We start from the raw sequence: 18383 nt of genomic DNA on the forward strand, positions 1-18383 counted from the left end.
ACTCTATAACACCTCTATAACACCTCTATATAACACCTCTATAACATCTCTATATAACTCCTCTATATAACACCTCTATAACAACTCTATAACACCTCTATAACACCTCTATAACAACTCTATAACACCTCAATATAACACATCTATGTAACACCTCTATATAACACCTCTATATAAAACCTTTATAACACCTCTATAACACCTCTATAACACCTCTATAACAACTCTATATAACACCTCTATAACAACTCTATATAACACCTCTATATAACACCTCTATATAACACCTCTATATAACACCTCTATAACAACTCTATATAACACCTCTATATAACACCTCTATATAACACCTCTATAACAACTCTATAACACCTCTATATAACACCTCTATATAACACCTCTATAACACCTCTGTATAACACCTCTATAACACCTCTATATAACAACTCTATAACACCTCTATAACACCTCTATATAACACCTCTATATAACACCTCTATATAACACCTCTATAACAACTCTATAACACCTCTATAACACCTCTATAACACCTCTATAACAACTCTATATAACACCTCTATATAACACCTCTATAACACCTCTATAACACCTCTATAACACCTCTATAACAACTCTATATAACACCTCTATAACAACTCTATATAACACCTCTATATAGCATCTCTATATCTCTATAACACAGCTATAACACAGCTATAACACAGCTATAACACAGTAGTTAGGGTGAAGGACGTGATGCTTGGTCCATGCTATAGGACAACCTCTATAATGCAGCTATAACACAGTAGTTAGGGTGAAGGACGTGATGCTTGGTCCATGCTGCAGGACAACCTCTATATAACAACTCTATAACAACTCTATATAACACCTCTATATAACACCTCTATATAACACCTTTATAACAACTCTATATAACACCTCTATATAACACCTCTATAACACCTCTATATAACACCTCTATATAACACCTCTATATAACACCTCTATATAACACCTCTATAACACCTCTATATAACACCTCTATATAACTCCTCTATATAACACCTCTATAACAACTCTATATAACACCTCTATAACACCTCTATATAACACCTCTATATAACTCCTCTATATAACTCATCTATATAACAACTCTGTAACAACTCTATAACACCTCTATAAAGCACCTCTATAACACCTCTACAACACCTCTATAACAACTCTATATAACACCTCTCTATAACACCTCTATATAACACCTCTATAACAACTCTATATAACACCTCTATATAACACCTCTATAACACCTCTATATAACACCTCTATATAACACCTCTATATAACACCTCTATATAACACCTCTATAACACCTCTATATAACACCTCTATATAACTCCTCTATATAACACCTCTATAACAACTCAATAACACCTCTATAACACCTCTATAACAACTCTATAACACATCTATATAACACCTCTATGTAACACCTCTATATAACACCTCTATATAAAACCTATATAACAACTCTATAACACCTCTATAACACCTCTATAACAACTCTATATAACACCTCTATAAAAACTCTATATAACACCTCTATATAACACATCTATATAACACCTCTATATAACACCTCTATAACACCTCTATATAACACCTCTATATAACACCTCTATATAACACCTCTATATAACACCTCTATAACACCTCTATATAACACCTCTATAACACCTCTATATAACAACTCTATAACACCTCTATAACACCTCTATATAACACCTCTATAACATCTCTATATAACTCCTCTATATAACACCTCTATAACAACTCTATAACACCTCTATAACACCTCTATAACAACTCTATAACACCTCAATATAACACCTCTATGTAACACCTCTATATAACACCTCTATATAAAACCTTTATAACACCTCTATAACACCTCTATAACACCTCTATAACAACTCTATATAACACCTCTCTATAACACCTCTATATAACACCTCTATAACAACTCTATATAACACCTCTATAACAACTCTATATAACACCTCTATATAACACCTCTATATAACACCTCTATAACACCTCTATATAACACCTCTATATAACTCCTCTATATAACACCTCTATAACAACTCAATAACACCTCTATAACACCTCTATAACAACTCTATAACACATCTATATAACACCTCTATGTAACACCTCTATATAACACCTCTATATAAAACCTATATAACAACTCTATAACACCTCTATAACACCTCTATAACAACTCTATATAACACCTCTATAAAAACTCTATATAACACCTCTATATAACACATCTATATAACACCTCTATATAACACCTCTATAACACCTCTATATAACACCTCTATAAACCTCTATATAACACCTCTATAACACCTCTATATAACAACTCTATAACACCTCTATAACACCTCTATATAACACCTCTATAACATCTCTATATAAACTCCTCTATATAACACCTCTATAACAACTCTATAACACCTCTATAACACCTCTATAACAACTCTATAACACCTCAATATAACACCTCTATGTAACACCTCTATATAACACCTCTATATAAAACCTTTATAACACCTCTATAACACCTCTATAACACCTCTATAACAACTCTATATAACACCTCTATAACAACTCTATATAACACCTCTATATAACACCTCTATATAACACCTCTATATAACACCTCTATAACAACTCTATATAACACCTCTATATAACACCTCTATATAACACCTCTATAACAACTCTATAACACCTCTATATAACACCTCTATATAACACCTCTATATAACACCTCTATAACACCTCTATATAACACCTCTATAACACCTCTATATAACAACTCTATAACACCTCTATAACACCTCTATATAACACCTCTATATAACACCTCTATATAACACCTCTATAACAACTCTATAACACCTCTATAACACCTCTATAACACCTCTATAACAACTCTATATAACACCTCTATATAACACCTCTATAACACCTCTATAACACCTCTATAACACCTCTATAACACCTCTATAACAACTCTATATAACACCTCTATAACAACTCTATATAACACCTCTATATAGCATCTCTATATCTCTATAACACAGCTATAACACAGCTATAACACAGCTATAACACAGTAGTTAGGGTGAAGGACGTGATGCTTGGTCCATGCTATAGGACAACCTCTATAATGCAGCTATAACACAGTAGTTAGGGTGAAGGACGTGATGCTTGGTCCATGCTGCAGGACAACCTCTATATAACAACTCTATAACTCCTCTATAACAACTCTATATAACACCTCTATAACACCTCTATATAACACCTCTATAACACCTCTATATAACAACTCTATAAGACCTCTATAACACCTCTATATAACACCTCTATAACAACTCTATATAACACCTCTATAACACCTCTATATAACACCTCTATATAACTCCTCTATATAACTCATCTATATAAAAACTCTGTAACAACTCTATAACACCTCTATAAAGCACCTCTATAACACCTCTACAACACCTCTATAACAACTCTATATAACACCTCTATATAACACCTCTATATAACACCTTTATAACAACTCTATATAACACCTCTATATAACACCTCTATAACACCTCTATATAACACCTCTATAACAACTCTATATAACACCTCTATATAACACCTCTATAACACCTCTATATAACACCTCTATATAACACCTCTATATAACACCTCTATATAACACCTCTATAACACCTCTATATAACACCTCTATATAACTCCTCTATATAACACCTCTATAACAACTCAATAACACCTCTATAACACCTCTATAACAACTCTATAACACATCTATATAACACCTCTATGTAACACCTCTATATAACACCTCTATATAAAACCTATATAACAACTCTATAACACCTCTATAACACCTCTATAACAACTCTATATAACACCTCTATAAAAACTCTATATAACACCTCTATATAACACATCTATATAACACCTCTATATAACAACTCTATAACAACTCTATATAACACCTCTATATAACACCTCTATAACAACTCTATAACACCTCTATATAACACCTCTATATAACACCTCTATATAACACCTCTATAACACCTCTATATAACACCTCTATAACACCTCTATATAACAACTCTATAACACCTCTATAACACCTCTATATAACACCTCTATAACAACTCTATAACTCCTCTATAACACCTCTATAACACCTCTATATAACACCTCTATAACACCTCTATATAACTCCTCTATATAACACCTCTATAACAACTCAATAACACCTCTATAACACCTCTATAACAACTCTATAACACCTCTATGTAACACCTCTATATAACACCTCTATATAAAACCTCTATAACAACTCTATAACACCTCTATAACAACTCTATATAACACCTCTATATAACACATCTATATAACACCTCTATATAACAACTCTATAACAACTCTATATAACACCTCTATATAACACTTCTATATAACACCTCTATAACAACTCTATAACACCTCTATATAACACCTCTATATAACACCTCTATATAACACCTCTATAACACCTCTATATAACACCTCTATAACACCTCTATATAACAACTCTATAACACCTCTATAACACCTCTATATAACACCTCTATATAACACCTCTATATAACACCTCTATATAACACCTCTATAACAACTCTATAACACCTCTATAACACCTCTATAACACCTCTATAACAACTCTATATAACACCTCTATAACAACTCTATATAACACCTCTATATAGCATCTCTATAACACCTCTATAACACCTCTATAACAACTCTATATAACACCTCTATATAACACCGCTATATAACACCTCTATATAACACCTCTATAACACCTCTATATAACACCTCTATAAACCTTTATAACCCCTCTATAACACCTCTATATAAATACTCTATAACACCTCTTTAACACCTCTATAACAACTCTATATAACACCTCTATAACACCTCTATATAACACCTCTATATAACACCTCTATAACACCTCTATAACACCTCTATAACAACTCTATATAACACCTCTATATAACACCGCTATATAAATACTCTATAACACCTCTATAACACCTCTATAACAACTCTATATGACACCTCTATAACACCTCTATATAACACCTCTATATAACACCTCTATAACACCTCTATATAACACCTCTATAAACCTTTATAACCCTCTATAACACCTCTATATAACACCTCTATATAACTACTCTATAACACCTCTATATAACACCTATATATAATACCTCTATATAACACCTCTATATAACACCTCTATAACAACTCTATATAACACCTCTATAACACCTCTATAGACCTCTATAACACCTCTATAACAACTCTATATAACACCTCTATAACACCTCTATAGACCTCTATAACACCTCTATATAACACCTCTATATAACACCTCTATATAACACCTCTATAACAACTCTATATAACACCTCTATAACACCTCTATAGACCTCTATAACATCTCTATAACAACTCTATATAACACCTCTATAACACCTCTATATAACTCCTCTATATAACACCTCTATAACACCTCTATATAACACCTCTATAACGCCTCTATAACAACTCTATATAACACCTCTATATAACACCTCTATAACACCTCTATATAACACCTCTATAACGCCTCTATAACAACTCTATATAACACCTCTATATAACACCTCTATATAACTCCTCTATATAACACTTCTATATAACACCTCTATAACTCCTCTATATAACACCTCTATATAACACCTCTATATAACACCTCTATAACGCCTCTATATAACACCTCTATAACGCCTCTATAACAACTCTATATAACACTTCTATATAACACCTCTATAACAACTCTATAACACCTCTATATAACACCTCTATATAACACCTCTATATAACACCTCTATAACACCTCTATATAACACCTCTATAACACCTCTATATAACAACTCTATAACACCTCTATAACACCTCTATATAACACCTCTATATAACACCTCTATATAACACCTCTATATAACACCTCTATAACAACTCTATAACACCTCTATAACACCTCTATAACACCTCTATAACAACTCTATATAACACCTCTATAACAACTCTATATAACACCTCTATATAGCATCTCTATAACACCTCTATAACACCTCTATAACAACTCTATATAACACCTCTATATAACACCGCTATATAACACCTCTATATAACACCTCTATAACACCTCTATATAACACCTCTATAAACCTTTATAACCCCTCTATAACACCTCTATATAAATACTCTATAACACCTCTTTAACACCTCTATAACAACTCTATATAACACCTCTATAACACCTCTATATAACACCTCTATATAACACCTCTATAACACCTCTATAACACCTCTATAACAACTCTATATAACACCTCTATATAACACCGCTATATAAATACTCTATAACACCTCTATAACACCTCTATAACAACTCTATATGACACCTCTATAACACCTCTATATAACACCTCTATATAACACCTCTATAACACCTCTATATAACACCTCTATAAACCTTTATAACCCCTCTATAACACCTCTATATAACACCTCTATATAACTACTCTATAACACCTCTATATAACACCTATATATAATACCTCTATATAACACCTCTATATAACACCTCTATAACAACTCTATATAACACCTCTATAACACCTCTATAGACCTCTATAACACCTCTATAACAACTCTATATAACACCTCTATAACACCTCTATAGACCTCTATAACACCTCTATATAACACCTCTATATAACACCTCTATATAACACCTCTATAACAACTCTATATAACACCTCTATAACACCTCTATAGACCTCTATAACATCTCTATAACAACTCTATATAACACCTCTATAACACCTCTATATAACTCCTCTATATAACACCTCTATAACACCTCTATATAACACCTCTATAACGCCTCTATAACAACTCTATATAACACCTCTATATAACACCTCTATATAACACCTCTATAACACCTCTATATAACACCTCTATAACGCCTCTATAACAACTCTATATAACACCTCTATATAACACCTCTATATAACTCCTCTATATAACACTTCTATATAACACCTCTATAACTCCTCTATATAACACCTCTATATAACACCTCTATATAACACCTCTATAACGCCTCTATATAACACCTCTATAACGCCTCTATAACAACTCTATATAACACCTCTATATAACACCTCTATATAACACCTCTATAACACCTCTATATAACACCTCTATAACACCTCTATAACAACTCTATATAACACCTCTATAACACCTCTATATAACACCTCTATATAACATCTCTATAACACCTCTATATAACACCTCTATAACGCCTCTATAACAACTCTATATAACACTTCTATATAACACCTCTATAACAACTCTCTATAACACCTCTATAACAACTCTATATAACACCTCTATATAACACCTCTATAACAACTCTATATAACACCTCTATAACAACTCTATATAACACCTCTATATAGCATCTCTATATCTCTATAACACAGCTATAACACAGCTATAACACAGTAGTTAACACAGCTATAACACAGTAGTGAGGGTGAAGGACGTGATGCTTGGGCCATGCTGTAGGACAACCTCTATAAAGCAGCTATAACACAGTAGTGAGGGTGAAGGACGTGATGCTTGGCCCATGCTGTAGGACAACCTCTATAACGCAGCTATAACACAGTAGTTAACACAGTAGTTAGGGTGAAGGACGTGATGCTTGGTCCATGCTATAGGACAACCTCTATAATGCAGCTATAACACAGTAGTGAGGGTGAAGGACGTGATGCTTGGGCCATGCTGTAGGACAACCTCTATAATGCAGCTATAACACAGTAGTTAGGGTGAAGGACGTGATGCTTGGGCCATGCTGTAGGACAACCTCTATATAACACCTCTATATAACACCTCTATATAACAACTCTATAACTCCTCTATAACAACTCTATATAACACCTCTATAACACCTCTATATAACACCTCTATATAACACCTCTGTAACACCTCTATAACACCTCTATATAACACCTCTATAACACCTCTATAACACCTCTATATAACACCTCTATATAACACCTCTATAACACCTCTATAACACCTCTATAACACCTCTATATAACACCTCTATATAACACCTCTATATAACACCTCTATATAACACCACTATATAACACCTCTATATAACACCTCTATATAACACCTCTATAACACCTCTATATAACACCTCTATATAACACCTCTATAACACCTCTATATAACACCTCTATATAACACCTCTATAACACCTCTATAACAACTCTATAACCTGATGCTTGCTCCATGCTATAGGACAACCTCTATAATGCAGCTATAACACAGTAGTGAGGGTGAAGGACGTGATGCTTGGGCCATGCTATAGGATAACCTCTATATAACACCTCTATATAACACCTCTATAACACCTCTATAACAACTCTATAACCTGATGCTTGCTCCATGCTATAGGACAACCTCTATAATGCAGCTATAACACAGTAGTTAGGGTGAAGGACGTGATGCTTGGGCCATGCTATAGGACAACCTCTATAAAGCAGCTATAACACAGTAGTGAGGGCGAAGGACGTGATGCTTGGTCCATGCTATAGGACAACCTCTATAATGCAGCTATAACACAGTAGTTAGGGTGAAGGACGTGATGCTTGGGCCATGCTGTAGGACAACCTCTATATAACACCTCTATATAACACCTCTATATAACAACTCTATAACTCCTCTATAACACCTCTATATAACAACTCTATAACTCCTCTATAACAACTCTATATAACACCTCTATAACACCTCTATATAACACCTCTATATAACACCTCTGTAACACCTCTATATAACACCTCTATATAACACCTCTATAACACCTCTATAACACCTCTATATAACACCTCTATATAACACCTCTATAACACCTCTATAACACCTCTATATAACACCTCTATATAACACCTCTATATAACACCTCTATATAACACCACTATATAACACCTCTATATAACACCTCTATATAACACCACTATAACACCTCTATATAACACCTCTATAACACCTCTATATAACACCTCTATAACACCTCTATATAACACCTCTATATAACACCTCTATAACACCTCTATAACAACTCTATAACCTGATGCTTGCTCCATGCTATAGGACAACCTCTATAATGCAGCTATAACACAGTAGTGAGGGTGAAGGACGTGATGCTTGGGCCATGCTATAGGACAACCTCTATATAACAACTCTATATAACACCACTATATAACACCTCTATATAACACCTCTATATAACACCACTATAACACCTCTATATAACACCTCTATAACACCTCTATATAACACCTCTATAACACCTCTATATAACACCTCTATATAACACCTCTATAACACCTCTATAACAACTCTATAACCTGATGCTTGCTCCATGCTATAGGACAACCTCTATAATGCAGCTATAACACAGTAGTGAGGGTGAAGGACGTGATGCTTGGTCCATGCTGTAGGACAACCTCTATAACGCAGCTATAACACAGTAGTGAGGGTGAAGGACGTGATGCTTGGTCCATGCTATAGGACAACCTCTATAATGCAGCTATAACACAGTAGTGAGGGTGAAGGACGTGATGCTTGGGCCATGCTATAGGACAACCTCTATAATGCAGCTATAACACAGTAGTTAGGGTGAAGGACGTGATGCTTGGGCCATGCTATAGGACAACCTCTATAATGCAGCTATAACACAGTAGTGAGGGTGAAGGACGTGATGCTTGGGCCATGCTGTAGGACAACCTCTATAATGCAGCTATAACACAGTAGTGAGGGTGAAGGACGTGATGCTTGGGCCATGCTATAGGACAACCTCTATAATGCAGCTATAACACAGTAGTGAGGGTGAAGGACGTGATGCTTGGGCCATGCTATAGGATAACCTCTATAATGCAGCTATAACACAGTAGTTGGGGCGTGATGCTGTAGGACAACCTGCTGAACCTGGAAGGCTGATTGAGTTACTTTTTGATTGATTGACTGACAAACTGACTGATCAGTTAGCCGACCGACCAACTGACGGATGTATTGATTGATGATTAGGTGGCGAAGAAGGCCCGGACCCCAGGATAGGGAGGAGTTTTGGATATTAATTGATTATCTGATCGACTAATTGATTAACTCATTAATCAAAAGTATTTATGGTTCACTAGGTGGCGGCGCAGGGCCCGGACCCCAAGGACATGGAAGAGAAGGTGGAGAGGATGACAGCAACACTGGAGTCCCTCCAGACGCGATACGCCCGGCTCCTCGCCGAACACGAGGCGGGCCAGAGCAGACTGAAACGCAGAGTCACCCGGCTGGAGAAGAAAGTGGTGGCTCCGGTCCAGGAGGTCGAGGAGCTAGGGGTGGAGATGGGTACCGTGGCAACCACAGAGTAGAAGAAATAGTCCCGCCGTTCTGTGTTCATTATGTTTTTGAGGAAGGTCTTACCTACCTACTATAGTTGACTGACTGGAAGTCGCTCTGGGTGAGAGTGTTCGCTAAATTACCATAATGTAACGATGTCAGAGCAACGTGGTTGAGAAAGGACCACTGAACAACAACAGAACGTGGCATCCAGGTGGTAGAGGAATTAGAGTGACACCAAGAGTTGACTGACCTGTCAGTATCTTATATATAATAATATATGCCATTTGGCAGACGTTTTTATCCAAAGCGACTTACAGTCATGTGTGCATACATTCTACGTATGGGTGGTCCCGGGAATCGAACCCACTACCCTGGCGTTACAAGCGCCATGCTCTACCAACTGAGCTATCAGATCACATCAAGCCCCATGATGTATAACCTTTGATCTTTGACCCTTAATCTTGAGTGGGTTGTTCCACAGGTGACCAAAAGAGCCATAGAGGGAGAAAACAGCATAGTCTACTTGATATACAGTCTTTTCTGAATCGGTACAAACAGAATGACAGATCAGAATAACTTTTTATGCTTGTTGTCTTGTTCTGTCCACCAAATATTCACCACCACTTGATGTATAACCTTTAAAAGCCCCTGATGAATAACCTTTAAAAGCCCCTGATGAATAACCTTTAAAAGCCCCTGATGAATAACCTTTAAAAGCCCCTGATGAATAACCTTTAAAAGCCCCCTGATGTATAACCTTTAAAAGCCCCTGATGAATAACCTTTAAAAGCCCCTGATGAATAACCTTTAAAAGCCCCTGATGAATAACCTTTAAAAGCCCCTGATGAATAACCTTTAAAAGCCCCTGATGAATAACCTTTAAAAGCCCCTGATGAATAACCTTTAAAAGCCCCTGATGTATAACCTTTAAAAGCCCCTGATGAATAACCTTTAAAAGCCCCTGATGAATAACCTTTAAAAGCCCCTGATGAATAACCTTTAAAAGCCCCTGATGAATAACCTTTAAAAGCCCCATGATGTTTAACCTTTAAAAGCCCCTGATGTATAACCTTTAAAAGCCCCTGATGAATAACCTTTAAAAGCCCCTGATGAATAACCTTTAAAAGCCCCTGATGAATAACCTTTAAAAGCCCCTGATGAATAACCTTTAAAAGCCCCTGATGAATAACCTTTAAAAGCCCCTGATGAATAACCTTTAAAAGCCCCTGATGAATAACCTTTAAAAGCCCCTGATGAATAACCTTTAAAAGCCCCTGATGAATAACCTTTAAAAGCCCCTGATGTATAACCTTTAAAAGCCCCTGATGAATAACCTTTAAAAGCCCCTGATGAATAACCTTTAAAAGCCCCTGATGAATAACCTTTAAAAGCCCCTGATGAATAACCTTTAAAAGCCCCTGATGAATAACCTTTAAAAGCCCCCTGATGTTTAACCTTTAAAAGCCCCTGATGAATAACCTTTAAAAGCCCCTGATGAATAACCTTTAAAAGCCCCTGATGAATAACCTTTAAAAGCCCCTGATGAATAACCTTTAAAAGCCCCTGATGAATAACCTTTAAAAGCCCCTGATGTATAACCTTTAAAAGCCCCTGATATATAACCTTTAAAAGCCCCTGATGAATAACCTTTAAAAGCCCCCTGATGTTTAACCTTTAAAAGCCCCACGATGTATAACCTTTAAAAGCCCCATGATAAATAACCTCTAAAAGCCCCATGATAAATAACCTTTAAAAGCCCCATGATGTTTAACCTTTAAAAGCCCCTGATGAATAACCTTTAAAAGCCCCATGATAAATAACCTTTAAAAGCCCCATGATGTATAACCTTCAAAAGCCCCTGATGTATAACCTTTAAAAGCCCCATGATGAATAACCTTTAAAAGCCCCTGATGTATAACCTTTAAAAAGCCCCATGATGTATAACCTTTAAAAGCCCCTGATGAATAACCTTTAAAAGCCCCATGATGTATAACCTTTAAAAGCCCCATGATGTATAACCTTTAAAAGCCCCATGATGTATAACCTTTAAAAGCCCCATGATGTATAACCTTTAAAAGCCCCTGATGTATAACCTTTAAAAGCCCCTGATGTATAACCTTTAAAAGCCCCATGATGTATAACCTTCAAAAGCCCCATGATGAATAACCTTTAAAAGCCCCATGATGTATAACCTTCAAAAGCCCCTGATGTATAACCTTTAAAAGCCCCATGATGAATAACCTTTAAAAGCCCCATGATGTATAACCTTCAAAAGCCCCCGATGTATAACCTTTAAAAGCCCCATGATGAATAACCTTTAAAAAGCCCCTGATGTATAACCTTTAAAAAGCCCCATGATGAATAACCTTTAAAAGCCCCATGATGTATAACCTTTAAAAGCCCCTGATGTATAACCTTTAAAAGCCCCATGATGAATAACCTTTAAAAGCCCCATGATGAATAACCTTTAAAAAGCCCCTGATGTATAACCTTTAAAAAGCCCCATGATGTATAACCTTTAAAAGCCCCATGATGTATAACCTTTAAAAGCCCCATGATGTATAACCTTTAAAAGCCCCTGATGTATAACCTTTAAAAGCCCCATGATGAATAACCTTTAAAAGCCCCATGATGTATAACCTTTAAAAGCCCCTGATGTATAACCTTTAAAAGCCCCATGATAAATAACCTTTAAAAGCCCCATGATGTATAACCTTTAAAAGCCCCTGATGTATAACCTTTAAAAGCCCCTGATGTATAACCTTTAAAAGCCCCATGATGTATAACCTTTAAAAGCCCCTGATGTATAACCTTTAAAAGCCCCATGATGTATAACCTTCAAAAGCACCATGATGTATAACCTTTAAAAGCCCCTGATGTATAACCTTTAAAAGCCCCATGATGTATAACCTTCAAAAGCCCCATGATGAATAACCTTTAAAAGCCCCATGATGTATAACCTTCAAAAGCCCCTGATGTATAACCTTTAAAAGCCCCATGATGAATAACCTTTAAAAGCCCCATGATGTATAACCTTCAAAAGCCCCCGATGTATAACCTTTAAAAGCCCCATGATGAATAACCTTTAAAAAGCCCCTGATGTATAACCTTTAAAAAGCCCCATGATGTATAACCTTTAAAAGCCCCATGATGTATAACCTTTAAAAGCCCCTGATGTATAACCTTTAAAAGCCCCATGATGAATAACCTTTAAAAGCCCCATGATGTATAACCTTTAAAAGCCCCTGATGTATAACCTTTAAAAGCCCCATGATAAATAACCTTTAAAAGCCCCATAATGTATAACCTTTAAAAGCCCCATGATGTATAACCTTTAAAAGCCCCTGATGTATAACCTTTAAAAGCCCCATGATGAATAACCTTTAAAAGCCCCTGATGTATAACCTTTAAAAGCCCCATGATGAATAACCTTTAAAAGCCCCATGATAAATAACCTTTAAAAGCCCCATAATGTATAACCTTTAAAAGCCCCATGATGTATAACCTTTAAAAGCCCCTGATGTATAACCTTTAAAAGCCCCATGATGAATAACCTTTAAAAGCCCCTGATGTATAACCTTTAAAAGCCCCATGATGAATAACCTTTAAAAGCCCCATGATGTATAACCTTTAAAAGCCCCTGATGTATAACCTTTAAAAGCCCCTGATGTATAACCTTTAAAAGCCCCATGATGTATAACGTTTAAAAGCCCCATCATAAATAACCTCTAAAAAACCCATGATAAATAACCTTTAAAAACCCCATGATGTATAACCTTTAAAAGCCCCATGATGTATAACCTTTAAAAGCCCCATGATGTATAACCTTTAAAAGCCCCATGATGTATAACCTCTAAAAGCCCCATGATGAATAACCTCTAAAAGCCCCATGATGAATAACCTCTAAAAGCCCCATGATGAATAACCTTTAAAAGCCCCTGATGTATAACCTCTAAAAGCCCCATGATGTATAACCTTTAAAAGCCCCATGATGTATAACCTTTAAAAGCCCCTGATGAATAACCTTTAAAAGCCCCATGATAAATAACCTTTAAAAGCCCCATGATGTATAACCTTCAAAAGCCCCTGATGTATAACCTTTAAAAGCCCCATGATGAATAACCTTTAAAAGCCCCATGATGAATAACCTTTAAAAGCCCCATGATGTATAACCTTCAAAAGCCCCTGATGTATAACCTTTAAAAGCCCCTGATGTATAACCTTTAAAAGCCCCATGATGTATAACCTTTAAAAGCCCCATGATGTATAACCTTTAAAAGCCCCATGATGTATAACCTTTAAAAGCCCCATGATGTATAACCTTTAAAAGCCCCATGATGTATAACCTCTAAAAGCCCCATGATGAATAACCTCTAAAAGCCCCATGATGAATAACCTTTAAAAGCCCCTGATGTATAACCTCTAAAAGCCCCATGATGTATAACCTTTAAAAGCCCCATGATGTATAACCTTTAAAAGCCCCATGATGTATAACCTCTAAAAGCCCCATGATGAATAACCTCTAAAAGCCCCATGATGAATAACCTCTAAAAGCCCCATGATGAATAACCTTTAAAAGCCCCTGATGTATAACCTCTAAAAGCCCCATGATGTATAACCTTTAAAAGCCCCATGATGTATAACCTTTAAAAGCCCCTGATGAATAACCTTTAAAAGCCCCATGATAAATAGCCTTTAAAAGCCCCATGATGTATAACCTTCAAAAGCCCCTGATGTATAACCTTTAAAAGCCACATGATGAATAACCTTTAAAAGCCCCATGATGAATAACCTTTAAAAAGCCCCTGATGTATAACCTTTAAAAAGCCCCATGATGTATAACCTTTAAAAGCCCCTGATGTATAACCTTTAAAAGCCCCATGATGAATAACCTTTAAAAGCCCCATGATGAATAACCTTTAAAAAGCCCCATGATGTATAACCTTTAAAAGCCCCTGATGTATAACCTTCAAAAGCCCCCGATGTATAACTTTTAAAAGCCCCATGATGAATAACCTTTAAAAAGCCCCTGATGTATAACCTTTAAAAAGCCCCATGATGTATAACCTTTAAAAGCCCCATGATGAATAACCTTTAAAAGCCCCTGATGTATAACCTTTAAAAGCCCCTGATGTATAACCTTTAAAAGCCCCTGATGTATAACCTTTAAAAGCCCCTGATGTATAACCTTTAAAAGCCCCATGATGAATAACCTTTAAAAGCCCCTGATGAATAACCTTTAAAAGCCCCTGATGTATAACCTTTAAAAGCCCCTGATGTATAACCTTTAAAAGCCCCTGATGTATAACCTTTAAAAGCCCCATGATGTATAACCTTCAAAAGCCCCATGATGAATAACCTTTAAAAGCCCCATGATGTATAACCTTCAAAAGCCCCTGATGTATAACCTTTAAAAGCCCCATGATGAATAACCTTTAAAAGCCCCATGATGTATAACCTTCAAAAGCCCCCGATGTATAACCTTTAAAAGCCCCATGATGAATAACCTTTAAAAAGCCCCTGATGTATAACCTTTAAAAGCCCCATGATGTATAACCTTCAAAAGCCCCTGATGTATAACCTTCAAAAGCCCCATGATGTATAACGTTTAAAAGCCCCATCATAAATAACCTCTAAAAAACCCATGATAAATAACCTTTAAAAGCCCCATGATGTATAACCTTTAAAAGCCCCATGATGTATAACCTTTAAAAGCCCCATGATGTATAACCTTTAAAAGCCCCATGATGTATAACCTCTAAAAGCCCCATGATGAATAACCTCTAAAAGCCCCATGATGAATAACCTCTAAAAGCCCCATGATGAATAACCTTTAAAAGCCCCTGATGTATAACCTCTAAAAGCCCCATGATGTATAACCTTTAAAAGCCCCATGATGAATAACCTTTAAAAGCCCCATGATAAACAACCTTTAAAAGCCCCATGATGTATAACCTCTAAAAGCCCCTGATGAATAACCTTTAAAAGCCCCTGATGTATAACCTCTAAAAGCCCCTGATAAATAACCTTTAAAAGCCCCCTGATGTATAACCTTTAAAAGCCCCATGATGTATAACCTTTAAAAGCCCCCTGATGTATAACCTTTAAAAGCCCCATGATGTATAACCTTTAAAAGCCCCATGATGAATAACCTTTAAAAGCCCCATGATAAATAACCTTTAAAAGCCCCATGATGAATAACCTTTAAAAGCCCCATGATGAATAACCTTTAAAAGCCCCATGATGTATAACCTCTAAAAGCCCCATGATAAATAACCTTTAAAAGCCCCATGATGTATAACCTTTAAAAGCCCCATGATGAATAACCTTTAAAAGCCCCATGATGTATAACCTTTAAAAGCCCCATGATGTATAACCTCTAAAAGCCCCTGATGTATAACCTTTAAAAGCCCCATGATAAATAACCTTTGAAAAGCCCCATGATGTATAACCTTTAAAAGCCCCAAAATAAGCTATTGTTATTATTTGTTGCTTAGAAAGTGATGTATTTTCTATTTTTATGTAATATATTCTCACTATTAAAGTATCCAATGGCTCTAGGTGATATTTGATGTAAAGTACTACTTCATTGATATGTGATATTTGATGTAAAATACTACTTCATTGATATGTGATATTTGATGTAAAGTACTACTTCATTGATATGTGATATTTGATGTAAAGTACTACTTCATTGATAGGTGATATTTGATGTAAAGTACTACTTCATTGATATGTGATATTTGATGTAAAGTACTACTTCATTGATATGTGATATTTGATGTAAAGTACTACTTCATTGATAGGTGATATTTGATGTAAAATACTACTTCATTGATATGTGATATTTGATTTAATAGTATTAATAATAATACATACTTTATTATGCTGCACAGTAGAATTTAAATAATTTACAAACGATCCACAACATACAGTCGACCTACAAACATTTTGTAAAGTACAAACAATAAATTATTACAGTATTTGAAGTGTCAAAATACTTATTGAATATGTTTAATCAATCAATGAACGGATCAATGGATAGGTGAATTGGTGTTTTGGTTGGATCAATATGTTGGAAATAAAAGCTAGTTATTGTAAAGTATTGTTACCGTAGTGATGAGCGATGGTATAGTTTAAAGTTGAAGCACTGCAATAAAGACATTTTATAAGGAAGCACTGTCTCATTGTCATTCATATATGTGTCCACAGAAGAGAACAGAATTTAAAAGATTGGACAGTTTATTTCTCAGGCTGCGTTTAGACAGGCAGCCCAATACACAGGCAGCCTAATACACAGGCAGCCTAATACACAGGCAGCCTAATACACAGGCAGCCTAATACACAGGCAGCCTAATACACAGGCAGTCTAATACACAGGCAGCCTAATACACAGGCAGCCTAATACACAGGCAGCCTAATACACAGGCAGCCTAATACACAATGAAAGACCCACTTCCTGGTGCAAGGCATGTACTGTTTTTGAATGGGCTTCTGCAAATCATCAAATTCGTGAAAACGTGGTCATTTAAGATACTGTGCATTAAGAAAGTATTCAGTGAACAGTCACTCAACAGTGCAGAGTTTACGAGCCCAACGAACAGAGTTGGTTCTCAGCTTTTAGAACCTTTTTTTCTAGATGCCAGTTCAGCAGGTGTGTGAGAGCATGATGGGAACAGTACTCCCTTTCTGCTGATAGAATTGTCACTGCTGCTCAAGCTAGCCTCTGTTCTCATCATATAGCCACA

The 18383-nt window shown here is 35.7% G+C and overlaps 2 protein-coding genes across 23 annotated transcripts in view; one reads left to right on the plus strand and one right to left on the minus strand.

Annotated features, from left to right (window-relative positions):
* Nucleotides 1-14023, plus strand: part of cnga1b (cyclic nucleotide gated channel subunit alpha 1b) — an 85951-nt gene extending 71928 nt beyond the window's left edge. The window contains 1 exon segment of the mRNA XM_052460706.1: nucleotides 10437-14023. Coding sequence (XP_052316666.1) covers nucleotides 10437-10664 — 228 coding nt within the window. The 3' untranslated portion in view covers nucleotides 10665-14023.
* Nucleotides 11203-15116, minus strand: LOC127906565 (fibroin heavy chain-like). 22 transcript variants are annotated; one of them, XM_052458816.1, is made up of 7 exons: nucleotides 15081-15116; nucleotides 14412-14461; nucleotides 12705-12777; nucleotides 12091-12234; nucleotides 11706-12041; nucleotides 11393-11656; nucleotides 11216-11343 (listed from the first exon to the last, which is right to left on the minus strand). In XM_052458816.1, exons 2-7 carry the CDS (start codon nucleotides 14424-14426, stop codon nucleotides 11216-11218), a joined length of 960 nt encoding a protein of 319 aa, XP_052314776.1. In that variant the 5' UTR covers nucleotides 14427-14461; nucleotides 15081-15116. The 22 variants fall into 22 exon arrangements, with proteins under 22 accessions (XP_052314783.1, XP_052314776.1, XP_052314769.1 ...); XM_052458809.1 differs by having other exon boundaries at nucleotides 11706-12234; XM_052458817.1 differs by lacking the exons at nucleotides 14412-14461; nucleotides 15081-15116 and adding an exon at nucleotides 14857-14950.
* Nucleotides 15117-18383: the final 3267 nt, after the last annotated feature.

Source organism: Oncorhynchus keta, chromosome 13 (assembly GCF_023373465.1).
Source record: "Oncorhynchus keta strain PuntledgeMale-10-30-2019 chromosome 13, Oket_V2, whole genome shotgun sequence".
Classification (NCBI taxonomy): domain Eukaryota; kingdom Metazoa; phylum Chordata; class Actinopteri; order Salmoniformes; family Salmonidae; genus Oncorhynchus; species Oncorhynchus keta.

Bases quoted from the DNA above. Each gene is read 5' to 3' on its own strand.
- LOC127906565 (XM_052458809.1), bottom strand. From the start codon at position 12,767: ATGGGGCTTTTAAAGGTTATACATCAGGGGCTTTTAAAGGTTATACAT. The intron at 12,235-12,704 runs GTTATACATCAT...GGGCTTTTAAAG, and splicing joins TACATCAGGGGCTTTTAAAG to GTTATACATCAGGGGCTTTT. The intron at 11,657-11,705 runs GTTATACATCAG...GGGCTTTTAAAG, and splicing joins TTCATCAGGGGCTTTTAAAG to GTTATTCATCAGGGGCTTTT.